The 26196-nt window shown below is 37.1% G+C and overlaps 1 protein-coding gene across 4 annotated transcripts in view; it reads right to left on the reverse strand.

Annotated features, from left to right (window-relative positions):
• Positions 1 to 26196, reverse strand: part of Magi3 (membrane associated guanylate kinase, WW and PDZ domain containing 3) — a 229959-nt gene that overhangs the window by 88269 nt on the left and 115494 nt on the right. For all 4 annotated transcript variants that reach the window (XM_041637915.1, XM_041637914.1, XM_041637912.1 and 1 more), the window contains exons 4-7: positions 25228 to 25437; positions 22076 to 22253; positions 16055 to 16134; positions 4629 to 4686 (exon numbers count right to left, since the gene is read on the reverse strand). In XM_041637915.1, coding sequence (XP_041493849.1) covers positions 4629 to 4686; positions 16055 to 16134; positions 22076 to 22253; positions 25228 to 25437 — 526 coding nt within the window. The remainder of the gene's footprint in view (positions 1 to 4628; positions 4687 to 16054; positions 16135 to 22075; positions 22254 to 25227; positions 25438 to 26196) is intronic.

The raw sequence follows: 26196 nt of genomic DNA on the forward strand, positions 1-26196 counted from the left end.
GTAGGAAAGCAGGAAAAAGACAAGCTTCTACTTGTTACACAAGAATTGTAGCACTGACATTTTGGCAAGTCACTTGAATGATAGTTATTTTAGAAAGTAGCTGTGACAAAAGAATAAAAACTAGAAATGATGTTTAAAACCATGATGAGGTCCAATTCAGAAGCCATTTGAACATATTCTATCATGTCAAAACACAAAGACAGTTCAGTCAAATATGTTTTCCACTAAAAATCTGCTTCAGTAAGAAAGGAAATTACCAAACACCAACAATTAAACATCAAACCATGAGAATTTCAAGCTATTATTATCTGTATATAGGCCAATTAATCATACAATATACATATAAAAAGGGAAGCAGTGTTTCCTTTGTTACCTGTGCTATTAATGGTGAAGGTAAGGAAAAAACAAATAGAAACAATAAGTAACTATTACAGCAAGGGATGTTAGTTTTCTTTGTCCTTTGGGCTTCTACAGTGTCTTTTAAAAACCATTTAATTTTATTTTATTTGTCTGGTGTGTGCCAAGTTTGTGCCCTTAGAGGTCAGAGCACTGGATCCCACGGAGCGAGACTTACAGGCAGTTGTGAGCCACTGGGGTCCTCTAGAAAAGCAGTACATGCCTTCAACTAATGAGTCATCTCTACAGCCTACCTCTAGTGTTTCTTAACTTTCAGCATATGAAAATGAAAATCTTGGCATTCTTAAGAAAAAAACCCTTAAAATTAACACTCAGAAAGAATCCTGTTTAGAGATGAACTCTAGCTGCCTTTTATATCATGAGCAAGAACGACTCATTTTGCCGCAATGGCTTTAGAGGAAAACAACTAGCGATTTATATTTCTACACTTTGTGATATGTGAAAGAAGAGAGTAGAGACATAAAAATGAATAATATCCTTTTTCTGAAAATTCTTAGATAAAAGAATTTAGTGGAGTATCAATTGCATCTACTACATTAGAGCCTATTAAATGCCACCCTCCTTATAAAACACATCAGTGAAATTACACTTGGCTTTTTTTTAAACTTTCTTTTTATGTTTGTGTCTTTCACATCATGAATCTCGATCCCATTCATTTCTCTGTCCCTTTGTAACCCCCTAAACAAGCTGCAGTGTGACACAATGAGTCACGTAGCAAACCCTTCTGTCCATTTATCTTTGATGCAAGTGTTCACTGCAAATAGTCATTGGTCTGGTTCAAGGTCTGGTTTTGGATGGATTCTGGGCCCTCACTGGGACTTCTCTTGGATATCCTGTTGTTGCCCTGTGTTGTGGAGATCCTGCAGCTTTGGGACCGCAGGACTGGCCCCTTTATGTGCTCCCATAGATCATAGATGGGGCAGATGTCGGAATGGCTAACTCATAATAACCCTGGCTCTGGGCCTCGGTAGTTGCAGGGATGGTCAGTCTGCCAACTCCCCTCTGGTCTCACTACCAGGGTGAGCTCTCTTGTACTGCCCTGACTCATCCCTTGTAGCAACGAGCAAGGGGCAGGGCCAGTTCTGCTTTCACATAGCTGGGGTTGGCTCTTCCACCCCTGGACCATCAGGGCCAGCTCTACTGTGTTGCCCAGGGGAGGTGTAGGGGCCACTCTCTCAAGTGCTGTAGCTGGTGAGGGGCAAGGATAGCTCTCCTGCTCTTATGACCCCAGAGCCAGCTCTCCCACTCACCACAGGCAGAGGGTTATCTCTACTCTGTCCATGCTGAGGGACAGAGCCAGACTCCCACTTCATGTTCTTGGGCCTGTTCATCTGGACCCCTGTCAATAGGGTCAGCTCTGCTGTGCTGCCCAGGAGAGATGCAGGACCCACTTTCTTGAGTATATACCTGGTAAGTGGCAGGTTCAGCTTCCTTGCCTACCACAGGTGGTAAGGGTTGTGGGGGAGGGCACCTCTCCTCACTCCCACCATCACTCTGCAGATGAGGGAGGTGGCACTAGCCATGTCCATCTCATGCCCTCAGAGCTGTCTCTCCTTCACCCCGTCTACAGGGTCAACTGTACTATGCTGCCCAGGCAAATGGCCTGTTCTCCCAAGTGCTGCAGCTGGTGAAGGGTTGTTCACTTTGTTATTTATAAGCACTTATTAAGATGAATAGATTTATTTGTCTAGCCATGGAGTAAGGACACCCTCTAAGCAAAGAACTTCCTAAGTGTGAGAAGAGACTATTGATACTTGCCACTGATTCCTAGGAATGACATCGTGGAAGGAAAGAATGATCTCCCATGTAACCACTTAAGCATGTTGTGGCAAACCCCTCCCCCATTTTCAAAATTAAGTATTTCTATAGAAGACCTGCTATTAAATTTTAGAACTTTAAAAAAAAAAGATCCATTTCAGAATCTCATCTTTTAAAGTAACTATAACAATAACAACACACACACACACAAAAAAAAAAAACCCTGAAAAACTGCCATAAAGTTAGTGTTACTACTGCAAGATTCCTGCCAAAAGCAATCACGGTGCCATCTGGTCTGATAACTAAGAGAGCCAAAGAATAGCCATTCAAGTAACAGCTCTTCATCTCACCAGTCAGCTCGCTGCAGACTACTAGAGCTGAAACTCAGACCCAGTTAATCTGGGACTCAAGCCACATTCTATAATGTACATCTTGAGTACAGACTGTTCTTCTTAATCTAATAAATTATCTTCTGTAAACGAGCTTGTTCTGAGTCGATCGAATATAATCGCGGTGTTGATGTTCCTTCTATCTCAGGTGTTTTACACACCTCCACGAGTACTTGGAGTGTACTTGCCCTAAGGCTGCTTCACTATTGGGTCTTAGCTTCAGAGGAACCAGACCATTCAGTTAAAGATTTTATAACACACAAATGACTTTCACCTCTTCATCATGTATTCACATTCACTTGGAATGAGTAATAACGAGAGTCATTATCTCAAAAATGTTCAGCAGCATCACTGGCAAATAATATTTGATGCAAGAATAATTTAAACAGGCTAAGTACAAGGGGAAAAAACATTGCATAAACCCCTTTCAGTTGGCCTCCAAATCTGCCTTTGACTTGAAAAACACTAATAAAAAGACATCGTTTCTTTCTTCAACTACTCATGCCTTAGGGAAAATAAAAATATCAAAAGAGCCGATGAGTACTTTGCATATCACATTACATCATTATCAGCAATATATTAGATAACACAATAGAAGGAAAATTAGTAAAGCTTGTCAAAGGACGCAAAACATTGGATATGGCAAGTTACACACCTAGTGAAGACTAAGTTGCTTCCTCGGGATACACACTTGCTTTTAAGAAGTCATTTCAAGCATCTCTCTGACCACAGAGATGCAGGAAGAACCTACATACTAAAGACCACAGTGGGAGTCAAAGATACTTACTTTAGGGATAACTACCAGGAAATGGCATTGATTTATAACAACTAGTATTGAAAATTAATCATAAAATAGAAATTTTTTTTTTCTGAGTTAGGGTTTCTCTATGTAACAACCTGGTTGTCCTGGAACTTGCTTTGTAGACCAGACTGGTGTCAAACTCACAGAGATCTGCTGGGATCTAACAGCACCCAGCAAAATTAGAATATTCTTTAACATCCTATTTTTCCTAGTAATAGTATCATTTTGATTTTGCAAATAAGGCAGCTAATGTCAGCTGTATCCTAATTACCTGCTGAGATACACTTGGCTAATGAAGAAGTCACTCAAACTTAAACTGTGTTTGTTCTCTGAAAAATAAGCCTTCAGTTTTCTAACTCTCAAGCATTAGTTTAATAAGATAAATTCACTCACTGATTAATTCTTTTCTTTATTTATAGAGCTTCCTTATGGCTAGGAGAAAACAGAGGACCTCTATGCCTTTAAATTTCCAGGTAATATTGAGGTTTCTGGCATCAGCACCTAAAGTTAAAATCCTCTCTGTAGCCCCCAGAAAGAAGGTAATTTTAGTAGTCTGAACAATGAAGCAATCTGATAAAAGGAAGGAAAGCTCAGAAGTGAAAGTGGTCACTAACAGCAACAGTGTGGTTGTTCCTAACTGTTTACACAGCTGCATTAGAAGCAGGCTTCACTCCTTGAAAGAAGACTACAGTCTCTAGACACTTTAAAAGAGAACACACCTTTAATTATATACCTCTAAATTTTAGATTATTATGTTACAATGACCTTAATGCCTTTTGGAAGTACACACTGGTAGTGATGGAAGAGACCACAGGAGTTCAGTCACCCAGTGTCCATGTACTGCCTTCCTCTTTAAAGAATGCAGCAACCATTAGTTCTCCACACAATTTTCCTACTTCTTTTACAATCTTCCCCGTCATACCCTTCTCCTTGTTCCTCCTTCCTTCCTCTTCTTTCCTTAGAAATGGGTCTTTCTATATTGCTAGTGTTGCTAACTCAAGTACTCTGTATCCTCACCTCTCAAGTATTGGGAGTACAGGCATATGCCTCCACTCTGGCCTCCCCTTTTATGTTCTGTGTTGAGAAACTCAAAGCTAACTTCTAGAAACCTCAAAGTCAGCACAGAAAGTGGTTCTTTTCTTCTAGTTAAAATAACCACAAAATCAGGTCATAAAAACATAAGGTGTCATATTTAGTATTCCCCAGGGCTATACAGAAAAAGAAAACATTCTGGAAACTATTAACTCAAATAACAAACTTACTCAACATAGTATGTTCCATACTGAGGGTCCTCTATTTTCTCCCAGCCATAAGGAAGCTCTGTAAATAAAGAACAAAATTAATCAGTGAGTGAATTTACTTTATTAAATTAATGCTTGAGATTTAGAAAGCTGAGGGTCACGTCTCAGAGAACAAAACAGTTTTAGTTTGAGTCGCTTTTTCAATAGCCACTTTATCTCAGCAGGTAATTAGGATACTAGAACAAAAGTTGACCTTTGCTGGGTGTGGTGATGCAAGCCTTTAATTCCAGCACTCAGGAGGCAGAATCAAGTGGATTTCTGAAGTTTCTGGCCACCCTGATCTACATAGTGAGTTCTAGGCCAGGGGAAGCTATCTAGTAGAAGCCTGTCTTAAACAAACAAACAAAAAAGCACACACACACACACACACACACACACACACACACACACACAAAAGCTAACTTATGAAAAAATAACATTAAAGTAAAAATGTTATCTGAACACAAGACATAAAATTAATAGTTATTAGGGTGCTGAAGGGGCTGAGAGGTTAAGTAACTCAGGTTAAGAACTTCAGATCCATTCATTCTTAGCTCTCTACTGCCTGTAGCTCTAGTTCCTGGGAATCTAATGCCAGATCACCTTCACATAGAAATAAGCGCAAGATGTATCTTATTCTTAGGTCTAATTTATATATCTTTGTAGTACATTTTAACTTAATATTTCCTTTGCTAAATAAAATAAAATGTAGACCAAAAAATGCCTTGTCTTTTTGTTAATCACAGATAATTTGGCAGAACAGAGGAAAAGTTATATGCAAAGAGAGATAGATGAGTCTTGTAAGTGCCAATTACAAGAATCCAAGTGTGCCATAGTAAGAAATTACATGCATTGTTCATATGAGTGTGGAGGACAAAGGACATTAGGTATTTTTCTCTATGCCCCCCCCTTATTTTTCAATCGCATTTATTTGTGTGTGTGTGTGGGGGGTGTGTGTGTGTGTGGTATGTGTACATGAGTGTGTGCCATGTACACACATGCTAAGGAATATGTGTGATGGTCAAAAGACAACTTTCAGGAAATGGTTCTATCCATCTACCATGTGGGTGATGGGAATTGAACTCAAGTGGTCAGACGAGATAGCTAAGCTATCTCACTGGCCTTTTACCTTAGCTTTTGAGACAAGGTCTCTCACTGAATAAAGCTCATCATTTCAAGTAGGCATGTTAGCCAGGGAGCACCCAGGGATCCATCAGTCTCTGACCTACAAGGACAGGGTGACAGGGACACATAGCTATGCCTGTCTTGTATATGGATGTTAGAAATTCATGTTCAGGTCATCTTTATTGCACAACACGAATTCCCACCAACTTAGCCACCATCCAGGCTTGTGATCTTTATTTTGATTATAATAAGAGTGATTAAGCAGGACTATGACATGATTAAATTTATATTTGTATGAGATTATCGGCCATCAGTAACAGGAAGAAACAGACAGAATGGAGTGATATAAAAGCAAATAAAACCATGAATAGACTAGGCAATAAATTATGAAGGCTGGAAGTAAGGCACTGGTAGTAGGAGCGAGGAGAAGGGGCATGTTAGAGATAAGGAAGTCAGAGGGGTAGGATCGAAATTACTATAGAGATCAGAGGAGAAGAGAGTGGGAGAGGAGGCCACGGTGATTTCCTCAGTTTCTAGTTCTCCTGGCATAAAAATGATGAACGTGTAATACCTTGTTGCTGTGACAAAATACCTAATGAAGCAACTTACGGAAGGAAGAGTTTGTTTAGGCTCACAATTTAAGGGCATAGGCCATGATCGTGGGGAAGGCATGGAGCAGGAATGTGACAGTCAGGAACCAGAGGTTCAGCTCACTTTCTCCTTTTTATTCAGTCTCGGATTCCTACCCAATAGATGATGCTATCCATATTCTAGGAGATCTTCCCTCTGCAGATAACCTTTCTGAAAGCAATCCTCACAGAAGTACGCAAGTCAAATTCAACCGATTTTTATAATCTTTGATAACAAAGATTAATTACTACAACACATTATCAAGTACTTACTAATAACTAATATGAAAAACTGTTACAGGAACTAAAAATATAAAATTAAGATTTAGAAGAACTTAGGAGACAGAAGAAGCATTTAAAAAGCCTTAATACTGTGTCCAGCACAAGTAGACACTTAAGAAATGGTTACGTTTTTAAAAGCTACAATACTAGAACTTAGTACTTAACTGCAACAAAAAGGGGAGAGTGAGGGAAAAGCTTAGAAAAACCAGTTTTTTACTCAAACAAAAGAGAGGATTATCATTTGTTAAAGGCAAGAAGGAAAGGCATTCCATATATGTAGTCTGAACACATCCTGATAGAGGTATCTATGAAGCTTCTGGCAATACGGACCTAGATTTAACAGATAAGCATAGGAAGATAGACATTTGGTAGACACCATGGGAACAGCCATGGCAATGGTAAGACTGCTGAAACTGTGAACAGAGAGAGGTGAAAGATAAACAGTCTGAGAAACACTGACATAGTAGAAACTGGAATGATAAATTACGGTCTATGGGAAAGGGTCAAAGACAGAGGGCATGACCAGCACAAATAAAGCTGTGTGAAGCAGTGAGGAAGAGCTGTCAGAAGCTATCAAGACAGACAATCAGGTTGTTGGTAATTTTAAGAAAAGCAGTTCTAGGCTGGGCATAGTGGCACATGCCATTAATCAAAGCACTTGGGAGGTAAATGTAAGTAGATCGTTGTTAGCCTGAAGCCAGCCTGATCTACACAGAGAGTTAGTTACAGGCCAGCCAGAGCTACATAGTGAGACCTTGCCTCAAAAAAGGAAAAAAGAGCCAGATAGTGGTGACACATAACTTTAATTCCAGCTCTTGGGAGGCAGAGGCAGTTGGATCTCCAAGTTTGAGGCCAGCCTTGTCTACAGAATGAGCTCCAAGACCGCCAGAGATATACACAGAAAAACCCTGTTGAGGAGGGAAGCAGTTTGTTGAAAAGGCAGGGTTAGGGGTGGGTGCTAAATGCAAGACTATTACAATCACTATAATTTTAAAAATAGAAGTAGAATCCTTAACAAGAGATAACCAAAAAAGAAAAAGAAAAATTTGTAAAAAAGATAGTATAAGAACTGTATAAAAGATCTAGGGTCAAAGGCAAGAGAAATATATTTGGGGAATGGGAAAGACCTAACTAACCTCACTATCTTTTCCTTTGTTAGAAACAGAAGCATTCCCCCCAAAAACAGCTGACTCAAAAAAGCAAAACTAATTTTGGCATATTACGCAGCTGGATGGTTCTAATGCCCATGAATTTATCCTTTCCCTTTTCTCTCTTTCAAAATGAATTTTTTCTTATTTAAATGTATGAATTACAACTGCTTTTTCATGAGGGAGGCCTATTCAGCTGGTAATTTTCTATTATCACTCTCTAAGCTCCAAAATGATTCAACATTCAATATATTTATAAGATGACTTTGGCAAAAATTTACTCTTAATTGTTCTTTCATCATATAAGAAATGGGTGGGTTGAGAGCAGAACAGAATCCTGATGTTGTATTTTCTAAGATAATTACTTAAGCCAAAATACTAATTATTTTATTTGAATGGAAGATAAATATATTCATCTGTTGAATCATCAGATAGTGTGGAGACATAGCTGGGTTCAAATTTCAGAAGAATGGGAAAGAAAGGATACATTTTAGAATTGGTGAGGTTTGCCTAGAAGATCTGAAATGATCAGTGGATGGCAAACAGTATCTTATATTATACACTCCTACGTTCAAGATATTATCTTTTAACATATACTCTATATAAAGCATGATCAAGAAGATATATATTCATATATATATATATACACATACACCCTCTTCCTCTCTCTCTCTCTCTCTCCCTGATCTAATCTTTAGTGAAAACAGTCAATCACAGGGCTACTCCTTCCTGTGAAGGGAGACAAAGTACACAGAGAAAGTGGTAAAAGTTGCTGAGCATAAAAGATAGAGACTCAAGGGTTCAAAATCAGGACCTCCCCACCAGATTATGCAGGCAATACTGGAATGCATATCTAGCTGTAACCCTTCTACTGAAGGTGTTTAACTATTCTTGGAATATTCATGAACCTCCTTGGTTTGTTTGTTTATGTGTATCTGTGTGAACACATACCACAGTGCCCATGTAGAGGTTAGAGCACAACTTTTAGCAGCTAGTTCTCTCCTTTTACCATATGGATTGGGAAATGAAAGCAGTAGTCAGACTTGGCAGCAAGTCATCTTTACCTGCTGAGCCATTGGGTGACCCATATGTCTACTTTTGAGAGTAAAAGAGGACACTATAAATAATTATACTGTGCAAAGAAATAGTCTGAATTTCTCAAATTCCATAGAGAAGCATGAAAGAAACATTTTCTATTTCTTTGAGCCCCTCAGTTCCTTCCACAAAGTAAAAAGTATCTTTCCTGAGTAGTGAGCTTTACAGAATACACTCAATACGGCCGAGACTCTAGGAACTCCTGTTTCAGATGCACCTGCTTGTTGAGAAACATTCTAGTCTGTCCTCTACCTTGCCTGCCTCAGGGGAGAGAGTACAGGTGCTTAATGCTGCTTCCTACAGAAGTAAAACAGAGAGCATCCATATAGATGCAGGACTCCATACTCACTGGCTAGTCCACATCTGACCTCATGTCTCTAGTTTGTATTTAGTTTTATTGTGACTCTAAACTAGTAGATGAAGACAACTCTTTATCTCCTTCTACAGAACATTACAGAATTAAAAAAAAACATACTGTTTGTGAGAGTCATCAAATTAATCTAAAAGACATCACAGCTTCTCTCCCTGCCTCCTCTAGTCTGGGAACTTTCCCCCTCTGTGGCAGTCTGAATGTACTGGCCCCATAATTTAATAGGGGAGTGGCACCATTAGAAGGTATGGCTTTGTTAGAGTGCGTTGGCCTTGTTTGAAACCTGTCTTGAGGTCACAGAGAAGAATTTTAGCATGTTGCCTAGAGATCTTGCGACAAAAAGTAGCTGCCTTTTGCCCCTGTCCAAAGAGTCTGCCTGGGGCTTAAGTGAGGAGTTTTAGACTAATCCTGCTGATGGAAGAGATCTCAGAACAGCCTAGTCTAGACTCTGTTGTGTGGTCGCTAGTGTCCCTGCTTATAATGACTTACAATGAAAAGGAGCAAGCTGAGTGGAGTAAATTACAAAATGTACATTTTGAGGAGAAAAAGAGCACTAGTAAATGGAATGGAGCTAAATCTTGTGTTCAAGGAAATAAATGAATTAAGAAATGGAATACAGGAAGTGGTGGCCTCATAGCAAGATCCCACCCAGTTAAATTTCCAACTTGTGAAAAGGAACTAAAGAAGAGCTCAGAGTCAGTGTGGTGGGGCAGGTCTTCCATTTCTTTACTCAGAAGGCAAAGGCTGGTGGATCTCTGAGTTTCAGGCCAGTCTGGTCTACAGAGCAAATTTCAGGACAACCAAGCTTAGGCAGTAAAAGACAGAAAGCTGGTGAAAATTATTTGAACTAAGGGACCATCTTCCAGCCCCAGCAAGCAGCAGAACTTAGCAGCTTCGGCCATGAGGTTCTGGTTTAAGAGTTAAGGAATGAAGCCATGGAGGCCAGGCATGTATCATGGTGTCGTTGAATGGAGGCCTAGTAGAGAGGCCATTACGTGAAGCTGTGAAGTTGAATCCTGAATTGCACTGGAGAACCCAAGATGTTAGAGATGCCAGAGTCATGGGATACCTGCCCATGAGAGCTGCTAACAGGGAGTGGAACCAGCCCAAGAGAATAAGTATGTTACAGTCAACAAACCTGAATGGCGTTGGAGATCTGAAGAACATTTTGACATCAGACATGCAAATTCAGAGTTTGGAGTTTGTCCAATTGGTTTTTGATCTTGCTTTGGTCCAGTACACACATATTTAATGTGTATTTAATAAAGCATATGTAAAACCAGATGTTTAAAAACAAGAAGACCACATAATTGTGAGTACTTTAATACCCCTGAAAACACCTCATATGAGGTATCTGAGAATGCCAGCTCAACTTCTATTTACTTATTGTATTATTAGCTTGGGCACAGATGTTTGTATTATCTTCAATCAGCAGTACTTCTGCTTAACTCTCTTAAAGCAACATTCCATTGTGTGTGGGTTGCTTTAAAAGCTACATATCACAAGTTCAAATGGGCAGAAATAAACTGCAAGACTTCAGTGACCTGGAATGGTGTCATGGTCGACATGTTCTAGATAATGTATGTGACAATTTCGATAATGGAATGAGTAAGAGTGCCATTAACAAAATGGTACTCAAAATAGTGAAGTTTATTTTATATAAATATTTTTACTTTCAAGAATGCTATGAAAACAAGTTTCAGTGTGCTAACATCTTGGAGACTACTGGTGTTAGGATGCGTCAGAAGAGTAGAAGAGAGGAGGTTATAAACAAAAGCCTTTAATCCTAGAGTACAGGGGAGTGGCACAGTGGCTACTGAGGTCTGAAACATGCCTAGGCTACAAAGCAACACATTATTTCTAAAACCTCACTGGCACACATATATGTGTTTACAGGAAATTTTTTTCAGGTTTTCAATACATTGATAATTTTGACAAATACATTGACAAAATAAAAAAAAAATAACAAAAGAAAATGAAAACAAAAACAACCAACCTCCAAGAAACGAGAGCTTCCTAGGGCACAAGAAGAGGTAAAAACTGCTAGCCCTGGCCTAATGTGCAAGAAAAATGGAGTCTATGAAATAAAGAAGCCAAAGATGTCAAATTTACTTTAAATATGTGCATTTGACATGCCAATGAGACAACTAAAAATAGGTTCAAAAGCAATAGGAAACACAGAAATCTAGTTCACAAAGAAGGGCAAAATACTAAAGATTAAGTGGGTCAGTCAATAGAGTGAGAGGAATAAAAACCTCTCACCAAACAGAAAATACAGAGAATTGAGCAGAAATTGAATTAGGGAGTAAGAAAGACAACAAATCAACAAGCTAGACAAAGACTAATGAATATGCCCAATCTGAAAAGTCAGTTTTTAAAGTATTACATGTTGTAGTTTATCTATACAATGGCTTACTTCAACATCACAAAGGACTTACTATGAAAGCCTTATAGACAAAGAAGATAAAATACAAAAAAAATTTATAAAGAAAATACAGGGGCTGAGCAAGGGTGCCTACCACCAAGCCTGACCACCTGAGATTGATTCTTGGAACTCAAACAACAGGAGGGAACAGAATTATTTCCATTCATCTCACCTGCCTTCTCCTTTGCCTTCCACCTCCCAAGTGCTGGAATTATAAGCATGTGCCACCAAGCCCAGCCTTCTCCCCTGTTTTCTCTCTAATTAATTAATATTTTATCGTTTGTGTGTGTAAGCTGGTGCCTACAGAATCCAGAAGAGGGTGTTGAATTCCCTGGAAATAGTTACAAGCTATTGTGGGGTCCCTCATCCCCTTGCCTCATAGTTTATCCCTATTCCTAAGTATCAGCTCACGACATCTAGAAAGACAAATTACCCAGAACCCCTAGTAGCCACACCTATCTGGATGCCAAAATAATTCCCTACCAGGCAATAAAATAGTCATCACATTCTCCTAAGAACCAAGGAACAAACATTCAACTGACAAAGACAAGATGATATTATCAGGATTGGGAATTACCTTCCCAAACCTGGGTGCCCAAATGTCAGATAAAAACAAAATCAGTAACAGTCAGGACAATGTATCTCCACTAGAGCCCAGTAACTCTAGCACAGTAGGCCCCAAGCATTGTAATATAGCTGAAGCACAAGACAAAGACAATATGATAGCCTTTATAAATATGACTGAGAACCTTAAGAGGAAATGAATAAATCCTTTAAGGAAATCTATAAAAATACAAACATTAAAAGGAAGTGGGAACAGAGCCAACATAGGAAACTCAAACTGAGGTAATTGTAGAATGAAAGATTTAGGAACTCAAACATGAACTTCAGAAGCAAGTCTCACCACAGAATACGATGGAAGAAAGAATCTTAAGCATTAAAGACGTAGTAGAAGAAATGAACATCTCAGTCAAATAAAAAGTTAAATCTAAAAAAACTCCTGGCACAAAGCATCCAGGAAATCTGGGACACTATAAAAAGACCAAAGCAAAGAATAACAGGAATAGAGGAAAATGAAGAAAGCCAGGAAATATTTTCAACAAAATCATAGAAGTAAATTTCCCTAACCTAAAGAAGGAAATGTCTACCAAGGCACAGGAAGCATATAGAACACCAAATAGATTAGAGCAGAAAAGAAATTCCCCTCTACACTTAATAATAAAACACTAAGTGTACAGAACAAAGAAAGAATATTAAAAGCTGCAAGAGGGAAAGACCAAGTAATATATAAAGGCAGACCTATTAGATTAACACCCGACTTCTCAATGGAAGCTAAAAGAGCCTGGACAGATGTTCTACAGACTCTGAGGCCAGAGATGCCAGGCTCAACAACTATACTCAGCAAAACATTCACTCACAATAGATGAAGAAAATAAAGACATTTCATGAAAAACCAAATTTAGCAGTCTTTATCTATAATTTCAGCCCTACAGAAAGTGATAGAAGAAAAATTCCAACCTAAAGATGTAAACACACCAAAGAAAACATAAGAAAAGCCTGGCGGTGGTGGCGCACGCCTTTAATCCCAGCACTCGGAGGCAGAGGTAGGCGGATCTCTGTGAGTTAGAGGCCAGCCGGGTCTACAAGAGCTAGTTCCAGGACAGTACCAAAAGCTACGGAGAAATTTCGAGACAGGTTGGGGACAGAAGAATGTAAGAGCCAAAGGGGATGAAGTGTTTTTATGGGATTCGTGGGTGTACAAACAAGAGCTTCTGCTTCTTGTGTCTTCTCTGGGTTCCTTTCCTTCTGTTTGCTTTTGACTAATTTTAATGTGTTAGTTTTATTTTATTACATTTTATTTTAATTAATTTTGTTATTATCCTTTAGAAACCTGTTTGTTTTCTAATGAGAAACAGAGAGGTGGAAGGATCTGGAGAAAAGGGATGTACTGATAGAAATAAAAGGGGGGACTGTAAACAGGATATACTACATGAGAAAAAAATTCAATTTTCTATAAAAGGAAAAAACTATAAGAAACACAAAGACACTAACATTCAAAAAGAAAATTCATAAAAACATAAAATTAGAAACCATTACATAATCAAAAGACCAATAATGACCAAAAAATGCCCAAACAAGCAATATAAGACAAAATATCTACACAAATACCATTGAGTTGTGCTTTGTGTTGGCCATCTACTGCTGGGTATAGATTAATATGCCAAGTCAGACTCCACTAGAGAAAAAAAAAATTTTCCTTGAAAGCAGATGTCAATTGGAAATTGACAATTGACAAAATTACAATGATTTTTTTACTACCTTATTCATTTTTATAGTCACTAACTCAGTATTTCTATCACTTTTAGGAAATTCACAAATAATCTCTATTCCCATCTTCTTCCTGAGACAACTCCTAACCTTTTCTGTTTCCTTAGATTTCATTACTTTCTTATATAGAGAATAGTACAGTCTGGTCTTTTGCATCTTATCTTTTTTTACTTCGGACAGTATAATTGCATTTCATATATAAATATATATTATTTAGTTTAATTGCTAAATATTAGTTAAATGTAGAGTTATATTACATTTTACATACTCATTATGCAAATAGTTGTTTCCACTTTAGGTGTATTTATTGATAGTGTTAACTATAAATTCTTACCTATAAGCTTTTGAGTATGCACACACACATATACACATAAACACTTTTCATTCTTCCTGGGTAGATACAGAGAAACAGAATTGGAAAATCATATGGTGGACAAATTTAACCTTTAAGAAACTGGCAAAATGGTTTTCAAAATGGCTGTACCATTTACATTCTGTACATCAATAAGGAAGAGCTACTGTTTCTCTAGTTATCTTTTTTATTCTTGCAGTCATTCCAGTGTGTTAACCACTCAAACTGTTTTCAGCAACTTTTTCATGTATATTTTGATCATTTGTGTGCCTTCTTTGGTAAATGATTATTTAAATATGGTGTCCATTTTTAAAATCATTGAGTTATAAATTTTATAGGAGATGGAACAGTGGCTCAGCTGTCAAGAGCATTTGCTGCTCTTGCAAAGGACGCTGGTTCAGTTTCCAGGACCTACATGGTGACCTTCTCTAACTCTAGTCCCAGCGATATCGGCTCCCCTTTTCTGGCCTGAATAGGCAATGGACGCAAGTGGTACACAAGACATTCAAGAAAAAAAAGAAACCACTCATTCACAGAAACCTTTTTTAAAATCCTCAAACAGTTCTTTATAGATCTTTACCAGAATTGCTCTGTTAGACACTGCAAAATCTGAGACTTGATCTATTAATTTTCTTATCTCCCTTTACCACGGTTCCATAAGAGCTCTACCACTGACTTATAGCACTAGCTCCTTTAAATACATTTTCAAATTTTTAGACACTAAGTTGTCGAGATTGGTCTTAAATCTGAAATCCTTCTGCCCCAGCTTCATAAGTAGCTAGAATTATAAAACTGTGATACCAGGCTTGGCCTGATTTATTTTCTTAGTGATGTCTTTTAATGAACATTTAAAAATTTAAAATTAAGTGCAAAACAACAATTTCTTCTAGTCTTTTTGTAGTTTGTATAGAAACTACCAATCTTCACTTTATGAATACATTCTATATTTTCTTCTAAAAGTTTTATGGTTTAGCTTTATGACTAGGTTTTTTATTTATCTTATTATTTTATTTATTAAAAATTAATTTTTGTGTAAGAAATGAGATATAGGTGAAGTTTGCTTTTCAGTAAGCTCTGTTTTATTTATATATTCTGTAATACTAGCAGTGGAAACCAGGGCCTTATACACAAAATGCCAACTTGTTCCAGTAACATTTGTTGAAGATACTTTCTTCTCAGAAAATTGATTCTTGGCAAATTAATTGTAAATCAAGTGACTAGAGATATATCCCACTATTTCTATTTTGTAGCAAACTTTTCTTTTGGCTACAATGATCTGTTTTCTTACACTGATCGTATTTGTCCTACAACTGTCTGGATTACTATATCTTACAGGAAGTCTTTAGATACATGGCCTATGCTCTGCATTAGACATAATGAAGCTCTACCTAATTTACTGAATATAATTTTAAAACTTCAACTTTAGGACATACATTAAAAAAGCAGCAGAGACATTTTTTCTTTTTAAAGAACGTGAAAAATTCTTATAAGCTTATATAACATAATTACTACCACCAGGTAATTAAGATTACAATCAACTGCTTATGAATATTACTATTTTTGCTTAGGGTATTGGAAAACTCATTATCTAAGCAAGAAAAGTAAGGAAGGATTAAGAGAATAAGCCTAGTATAAAAGGCTTCTGAATCTCTACCTCCATCTTCACAGTCTTCGGGGGCTTTGGCTTTCTTGCAGAGACGAGGATCCAACCAGGTGGTTGTCTTGGTATTATGACTGTGGAATAAAGATCTCAATTAGAAATAGTAAAATAAAGAGGGAGGAAAGTATTGAAAAAGCAAAGACTCAACTAGAAAGACTATGCTATTAGAGCATTTACCTCCTACAGGCTCCATTTGTATACCACAGACTCAATAATCCAACTGTTCCCAATCCATTGCTTAGAAATCGCCAGAACAGAAAGGTAATGCCAGAGGCACAAATTTGAGAATGAAGAACTTAGAGAAGGGATCAAATGCCATTTTGATAATGATAAATTTACTTAAACAGTCAAAACCATTTCAAACGGTGGGTACATAGCCACATAACTGTGTATTGCTAGTTAGAAAAGCTGAACTAAAAATCACGTTTCCTTGCTGCAGGAATTACTTTTGTTAAAAAAGTAATGCAACATTTTTTTTTGTTTTGTTTTTGAGTATCTGTGATTTCATGGGGACTGAAAACAAACAGAGCTTCTGTCCTTATAGAGGGTCTTTAAAATAAGATAAATTTTACAAGATTTAAAGTGGCTGTTTCTGTAACATATCACTGAAAAGTCATGGCTCTGGTTAAACACCACTCTATAAAACTGTATTTTCACTAACATGGATCACCTGAAACAAACAAACAAAAAAGGTAGAATAAAACAGAAAGATTATGTCATTGCTCCTTTTTGTAAAACAGAACAAAAATGGTCCCAGAGAACAATGTGTTTAATTTCATTATAGGCCACATTTAGTCAGCTTCAGGCCAAGTCACCATGCAAGGCAATAATGCTGAAACTATTAAAGTGCAGAAAAAACAAGCAATGTTCAAAGTCCCTGAAACAGGGGTAGGGAAATAGCAGTCAGTAAAGTGACCGCCTTGCCAACATGAGGACCCAAGTTCAATCTTCAAACCTCATGTAAAAATGCCAGGGGTGGTGACACATACTTGTAATCCCAGCATTGGGGAGGCAGAGACAGATGGGTTTGGGGGCCCACTGGCTGATTAGCCTAGCCTAATTGTCAACCACCATGTTCCAGTGAGAGACCTGTCTTAAGAGGTGGATATGTTCCTGAGGATTATACCTGAAATTGCCCTCAGTCTTCTATGTATGCGACAACACACATGTATAGTATACTTGCACTTACATACATGTACTTGCATGCGCACACACACTAAAAAGATAACATTTCATAAAAAGGTAGAAATAAAACATAATGTCAGTTATTACTGAAGTCCTATGAGCATAATGATAAAAAGAAGTTTTCTTTCCCGGTCCACTTTCAGAAAGGAAAAGAACTGTTACAAAACAGATGCTATCTCCTGTGTTCTTTCTAATCCCCCCCCCCCCACCACCACCACCAGCGTTTGCAATACTCTGCACCTCCGCTTGGGTATGATACAGTTGGCAGACCATAGCAGAGACACTTTCTGAGTGTATACTAAATAATTTTTTTAGGAAAGCATAAGAGTATTTTAGAAAGTCTGTGTCATACATCCTGACAGAGAGAATGTCCCTAAAATAAAACCTGTAGAATCAAATATAGTAAAATGAAAGAGATCACAATTCACAGAAACTTAGGAGAACACAAATGGTTGGGGGTGGGGGGAAGTTGTAGAAAATATATTCCTAAACCGAACTCAAAATTTCTACTTGAGAAAGGCCTGACTTTGAGTATACCAATGCAAACGTTATTGCTAAACTAGAAAATATAGGTAATCTGCTAAGATTTTACCCAATATTCCCTAAGGTACAAACAGTACTCACAGGGGCCATTCCTAAGATGTAAAAGCAAAACCTTTTGGACCTCCATTATTAATATGCTTTTCTCACAGCTACACATGAACACAGCAGTTAACACAAACCGACCACATCAGCTACAGAAAAAGAACTGTTGCCCTATCACTAAATATTCACCTGTTTTGGGATTCACAAACTCTTCAGTCAAAACATGGTTTGGAAAAATTTCTCCTATTGCATGGGTCGTCTTTGTACTCCCTGACTGCCTCGTGGATAAGTGTTTAAGTCTATAGCCTCCTTTGTTTTCTGCTGTTTTTGTGGTCATATCAGAAAGTCTTCGTTAAATCTAATGTCATAGAATTTCTCCCATATTTTCATGTAGTAGTTTAGTTTCAATACTTGTTAAATGCGTTTATTTTTTATTTTATTTTATGTGTACAAATGTGTACCTGTGTAATTCCACACTCATCACATTCCTGCCTGGCACCGAAGGAGCCCAAAGGGCATTAAACTCCCAAGACTAGAATCACAAGTGGATGTGAGCTGCCTGAGATGGGGAGCAGGAACTGAACTTATGTCCTCTGTACATGTTCTAAAAATTTTTTTTTGAGGTGTTAGTATAAATTTTCACTTTCTTAATATACACACATAATTATATATAAATATGTATATTCTAAATGGATATAAATGTAGAAGTAGTGGTTAAGAGAAAAATACTGCTTTGTATGGCATTCATTTTTCACATAAAATACATAAAAGTTTCATATAAGCCCTATTTACTACCTAACTTTCTGACTGTCCTGTCTAATGAGGAAGGATTTACTGAGGATTCGGAGAATACAGTCTGTTACAGAGGGGAAGGGATGGCCGTGGGAGAGATGGTGAAGGCTGCACTTTTGAGGAAGCTTTAATCAGGACTCCTTCAAGCAATATCAATCAGTTCACTGACGCACTAAGTTGGACCAGGTGGTATCATACCTGCAGTCTGTTGTCGACTTCCTACCTGGTGTAAACAGATATTTGTTCATGTCTCTGCTATGTACAACACTTGGCAAAATGGATTTCCTCATGCAGAAAAATCAAAGATTATATCAGCTTGCATAAAAATCTGTGCCGACTAAACACATTAGTAATAATCTCAGAGTATCAAAAAATTATTAGTGTCTCGCTAAGGAAAAAAAGTAAAAAGCACATCCTCTTGGGACTGGTTTACCCAAAGCAAGCAGATTTGAAAATTTTAACTCTCTTTCCCTGAGTCTTCTGCTCTCTCATCTAATTCGTCTGTGGTGTGTCTGTATCTTTGCCTGCCTGAAAGCTGTCTTGTGAATCTGTTTGTTCTTGTGTGTTTGGGAGCGGGGTCTGCACTAAGAAATGTCTTTTTGCTATGCAATTACTGAGTAGCAAAGAAAGTGTAAGTTACATAGGGAATAAATGTGGATTAATTTTTTAAAAGAATCATGAACAGAGTTCACAAAGCGTTGAAACTTTACTGGCTCTAACTAACGCAGATAACAAATGAGAAAATGCATCGGACAGTATCTGCATGCTGCTTCCAGCACTTAGGACGGATATTTCCTTCATGAGATTGTTTTCAAACTATTCTTGTTTTCAACAGATGACTTCCATATCAAGCACACACACACACACACACACACACACACACACACACACACACTGAGTTCCAGGTCAGGGACATGGAAGACTATATAATTTAATTATTAGTTTAAGTTGTAAAAATTGATTATATGGAAAATCCAAAGCAACTCAGGTTGGTTGTTATTTTGTTCTATTAAAGACAGGTTAAATGCACAGACTGAGATAAAAAAGACAGCATTCTTAAGTCTTAAGTGACTTCAAGGTATATTATTAAGTCTTCTAGACTGTTTGAACATAAGGGATTTTTCATAATAATATATCATCACAAAAGCAATTGGAAATGGATAAAAGACAGTTCTCAAACACTGAAACCTGTAGATAAAAATATAAGAAAAAGCCGGGCGGTGGTGGCGCACGCCTTTAATCCCAGCACTCGGGGGGCAGAGGCAGGCGGATCTCTGTGAGTTCGAGGCCAGCCTGGTCTACAAGAGCTAGTTCCAGGACAGGAACCAAAAGCTACGGAGAAACCCTGTCTCGAAAAATCAAAAAAAAAAAATAAGAAAAAGAATATAAGATATAGGCATAAACAAGGATTTTTTTTTGAACAAGGTTCCATTGTACCGGAAATAATCTCAAGAACAATTTTAATTACATAAGATTAAGAATCTTTTACACAGCAAAAAATAATCACCATAGAGAAAATACATCCTACAGAATGGGGAAAAATCATTGCTGTTACACATCAGACAGCAGACTAGCAAACGGGACATATAAAGAACGTGCAGTAAGCACTCTTAACCACTGAGTCATCGTCTCGCTAAACCCCTAGTTTCAATTCTTACTGTGTTAGGTCTTTGACATATTTAACTATAAAGACATAATTCCCTTAGATTTTATGGTCTAGTTATACAATGTACTTAAAAATTCCTTCAAATGGGGCTGGAGAGATGGCTCAGCGGTTAAGAGCACTGCCTGCTCTTCCAAAGGTCCTGAGTTCAATTCCCAGCAACCACATAGTCGCTGATAACCATCTGTAATGAGGTCTGGTGCTCTCTTCTAGCCTTCAGGCATACACACTGACAGAATATTGTATACATAATAAATAAATAAATAAATATTTTAAAAAAATTCCTTCAATTGTCCAAAAGCGTATATGTAGTTGTGCTGTTTTGTGAACACCTTGACACTAATATTTGCAGGAATGAGAATGCACTACATGTGGTAAAAAGACTGTGTCCTCAAAGTCTGTCTTTTAAGCACTAGACCCTGACTTGGTAGAACAAAATGCTCATCTGTGATACTGTCTTGATAAACAGACTGAAGTCCCTATCCTTAACTAATGATAAAATATTTGGGAGAGAGGAATGGAGGAAGAGAGGGAAGGAGAAAGGGATGGTAGAGGAGACACACACACACACAGAGAGAGAGAGAGAGAGAGAGAGAGAGAGAGGGAGAGAGAGAGAGAGAGAAAGAGATATTGAGATTCTTTGGGTAAGTACCCAGACCTCAGTATATCCACTGTTATTTAATTATTAAATTTGGTAACTCTACTACATTAATATTCTACCCCTGAACAAACTGCTTTAAAGATTAGACTTACAGGTGCATAGGAATATAAAAATTCTTCATAATGAACTTTGAATGAATTATTTGCATAACATTCTCTGGAGCAAACAATATTCAATTTTAGGCTGATCTAATTATGTGGTATTCAGTACCTCTATGAATATTATTATGAATATTATATTAATACTCTTCCAGTTAAAGTTTCCTATTTGTACTTCTATTATACCAATGACTTTAAGGATCAGTGATATTATCTACTGAATTACTTAAATACATTATTTCAATACACCAACTCCAAACTTTAGGGCTGAAAACACCTTCAGATAATGGTATGGCCCTTCCCATGACGATCATTTGTTTAATGGATGACTTGAGACGGGGTTTCACTATGCAGCCCAGGTTGGCCTTGAAATTGCCATGTAGACAAAGATTCCTCAGACTCACATAAATCCTTCAGTCTCTGCCTCTCAAGACTGGGACTAACGTTGTGGACTACCACACCTATCTCACTGCATTGGGCAATCTACCTAAAATTTTTTCTTTTTCTTTTTTTTTTTAAGTGAAGCAAAACAGCCTTTATTCCTTCCATTTTTCATCAGCTACTTTTAAACCTTCACCAGAGACCAAGGATGGAGACACAGCTTAGTTGGTAAAGTGAGGACATGAGTTCGATCTCCAGAAGCTACATAGTAGGGTACCTTGTCCTCTCAGCACTGGGGATGTGGTCAGCAGGAACAGCATTAATAGATAATATCCAAGCCAATGAGAGACCCTGTCTCAAAAACAAACTGGACAGAACCTGAGGAATTACACTTGAGGTTGACCTCTGCCCTAGACACATACAAATTCTAAAGGCCAAATATTACTTAATACAAGTTGAAGAGGAGGAGGTGAGGGGGGAGATGTTATTCAGGGAAATAACTAAACAATCAGCTTAAATGGAAAATATTTTAAAATAAAAAAGTGAAAGCTTTCAGATATTGGAATGAGTAATCAAATTAAGGTTTAAGAAAATTCCAGTTTACCATCATAGTGACAAGCATGCTGGAAGAAACACAGACATGTGCTTACTCAATGAAATAGATCATTCCTGTGTCGGTGTAGGCCATCTCCCAGTTTTTGGGCAGTGGCTCTAGATTCTCATCTCTCATCATATAATTTCTAAAGTCCATGGAGCTATTTGTTTGGTTATAACTTGGAACAGTCTTCATCCAGCAGTCAGATGACTCAGAATGCATCTCTCTGGTTTCTGTAATTGTTGGAAACGGAAGAGTATAAATGGTAAAGTTAACTTTTTTTAAACAAAATGCCAAGTGCATATATCAATACATATATCATTAGAATTATACACTACAAATTGTCTTATCTAATATGTATATACTCTTGCATTAATTTTGAAATAAACATACTTAAGTTTTTCTCATTTTCTGAATAAAGTAAGCTCCACTCCTGTGATGCTAGTCTGCAAAAGCAGCAAAAACTCCACCAGAATCAATTCGGTAAGAATCTTAATAGCAGCACTGTACTTACACAGACCTTTTACAAGGCAAGTTCTATTTTAAGCCTTTAACATATATTAACTCATAGACTTCATAGCAACCCAATTAGTATTATTATTATCTTTTTATGCATTGAGGAAACCAAACCAAAAAGAGGCTAAATTAGTCAGTTCACAACTCATTAAACAGCACAGCCAGAATTTGCATCTAGCATACCATGTTTTTGACAGCTATACTAAGCAGATTCATATACTTTTAACATGGGTATTTAAGTAATATTTTATTTTTAAAAGTTAAGTATATTAAATATATTAAAATCCTTTTAGAGTCCCAAACTCTGTAACATAGGTAGGTAGACTAAAACTTGATTATTGTCTAGGGAGTCTACAAGTAATATACTTAAAACACATTCTTAGAACTTAATAAATTTACATTATATCATTTTCACACTTTGTACAAGCAACATCTCTAATCTAGATAATTTGGAGGAAAGCCTCTGATATCATGAGGCATCAACCCATACCTACATCAGCTCTAGTCATTCCTAGGATAAATCTACTCATACAATTTATTAATCTTGCTAGTTACTGAGAGATTAACAGCACTAACTAAAATATAACAGTTATAATAACAATATCCTGTTCTAGACGTTATGCAAATGTATTTCTCTCTTGCTATCCCAAAATATCTTAATATATAGTAATATTTTCAGACCACTTTTCATTTTGTGTAATAGAAACTGAAGAAAGTTAAGGTGCAGCTGACGGAGGACTACTGAACTACTTTTATTTTATTATCCTGTATCTTACGATGACCTCGTTGCTTATTTCACGGAGAGAACAGGTTATAGATTGATCTCTGAAACAGTGACCAGTCACTACCACATTCTTTTTCCTTTCATTACTCTGCTCCAATCGCATACAAAACATTGCCCACACCATGACCAAACACGCTGGCTTCTTCGCTGCTGTCTAATATTCGTCATACTACCATTTCAGATATTTGGATTTACAGTTGAATCTGTTAGAAATGCTCTTCTCGACACACATATGAGTTCCCCCTATCTGTCTACGTGCCCTGCATCACTCTGAGATTCTGTAAGCAAGAAGGTCATCCCAGATAAGGCCTTTTAACCTCAGCGCTTCTGACCCACAAGTCCAAACAAACCTCTTTTCTTTTTAGATTGCTTAGGCTGTGATATTATATTATTAGCAGCAGAAAGCCAAGTGAGATGCTTGCCTCTGAAGCTGATTATAAATTCCACTGTCTCCAACACACACAGAAGAAATGCTCTTCTCCCAGATACTTGGAGTTTACTCATTTGTTTTAAGTCTTCTCTGTCACTGTATCCAAAACTGCAAGTTGACTACCTCTATTTTCTTTCTACCTCCTTGCATGCCTTGTTTAGCGTCATCAGACACACTATACATGTTTTTTATCCAGTTATTATTCTCTCATCAGAAAGTAAAGTCCATGAGAACAGGAGCTTTGTTCTGTTTTGTTCACTCCTTTATTCCTGGGATTTAGAACAAATGCCTAGAGATTAGTAGCCTGGCAGATGTTCAATAACTATTTGTTGAATGAGCATATAGATGAAATTACTGGTTTATTTTCTCGCAGAATATGTAATAAAAATTTAAAGGTATCCAATGTAGAAATCAATCTGGAAGTGAGTTATACTTGGGGAAAAAAGTATGCCAGACAAAAGCAACATCAACTAAATAATCTGTAATACTTTTTCCATGCAATTCAGTGACTAAGCCTTTTAAAACACAACTTCAGTCTTCACGTCTAAATGTATTGGCTAATTCATTTAACATTAAGCATATGTATTGTGAAGGTAGAAAAATACACAGAACTCACCATCTGGAGAGGGAAATAAACAATGATCATATAATGTAAAAAACTATATACAAAGAAAATTTTAATAGGTGATGAAAGAAAGATGAAGATGCTTCAGGATTACTAGATGAGTTGCAAATCTAGGGACATGATCAGCATTTATTTCCTCCTCTTGAAGTGAATACAGAAATGGAAAAAAAAAAACAGAAAAAATTCTAGCCTTTAGAGTTTACACACGAGTGTTCCAAACAGAATGTTTATAATAAATAACACTAACAGAAGTCTTTTGTGAGCCTCTGACTTCTTAGTTCTACTCTCAGTAAGTTTAACAATCTCCTGGAAAATTACAAAATTATTCAGGGATACTTAGGGCAGATTCTTTATCCTTTACAGTTTTATTTTCATTCAGTAAGACATATGGAAGCCAAGAAAAAGATATGAATCTTATTTGCAAATTATCTTTGAGTGGATCCTGAATTTAAATTTAAAATATTGCTGCCTAACTTTTCAGATAATTTCTTATGGCACACCTCCAAAGTCTATGTGCTTCGGGTTAAAAGCTGTTAGAAAACCAATTTTGTTTTACTCCTGAGAAACAGGAATTATGCAGGTAAGATTCCCATATCCCAGCATCACAAGTATTCCAGACAGCAAGGTAATGACATATCATTAATGATAGTTACTGCCGATTTATCACAGTTAAGAAAACTCAGATTCACTTACAAGATGATCCATAGATAATACATTGTTCCACACACAGATTTCACAGAAAATAGAATCCTATCACCTGCTCTATAAATATTTCAATAAAAATTTTACTATTTCAATTAAAGGTCAAAGTCAATCAAAAAAAAATCAGAAGTTGTTAATCTGTTTACAAACCCGTGTTTCCACTGCCATTAACAGCATCTTTGTCCTCATCTTCTTCTTCTTCAGGGAGAGAGCTGTCCATCCTTTCCATCTTGCTGACAGACGTAGTTCGTTTTCTTTGAGATTCTGTGTCAAACTCATTGTCAAAGAGGACCTGATCAACTGGATCTGGCTGGAAAGGACTAGGCTCTGCTGGAGGCTTGGGAGTGCCATAGAAGTTTCCTGTGGTGTACAAAATGACAGCAGCTGAAAGCACGAATTCTGACTGAGTTACATGAATATGGCTCACAGAATATCTGCTGTTTCTTACACTGAAGTTGTGTAAATCCCTACCACTGACTGGAAGGAGGCCAAAGCATTCCCTGAGAGAGGAAGCAATAGAAATGAGAGTATAGACTAATTTCTCATATATCATGTTATATATAAGCTAACATATTAATACAATTTGTATTAGCTATAAAGTTGATTATATCAATTATTTATTCATATTGGATTTAGTTTTATATGGATTCTAAATTAGGGCCAAATTTGGAAGTATAAAAACATTAACTGTCTCATACAAAAATGAAAGAATAAAATTAACTCAAATACTTATGTTCTAATACACATAATGAATTATTTTACTAAGAGGATGTATACAGACAAAGGCTAAGAACTATGTCATACAGAAATATAAAATGTTTGTGTAATTTGAAAAGGGTTTTCTGCACATTTTAATTATACTACCTGAAAATTTTGTTGTTTTGTTTTGTTTTGTTTTACTTTTCCGGACAGGGTTTCTCTGTGTAGCCCTAGCTGTCCTGGAACTCTCACTGTAGGAACTCACAGAGATCCACCTGCCTCTACCTCCCGAGTGCTGAAATTAAAGGTGTGCGCCACCACCACCTGGCTACTACCTGAACATTTTTTGAAGAGACATTATTGATCAAGTTCTTTACTAGTATACTCACAAAAGTGTTTTACAGAGGATCCATGACTTTT

The sequence above is a fragment of the Microtus oregoni genome, unplaced genomic scaffold (genome assembly GCF_018167655.1).
Source record: "Microtus oregoni isolate MIOR12 unplaced genomic scaffold, Mior012 000054F_ref0000373, whole genome shotgun sequence".
Lineage (NCBI taxonomy): Eukaryota > Metazoa > Chordata > Mammalia > Rodentia > Cricetidae > Microtus > Microtus oregoni.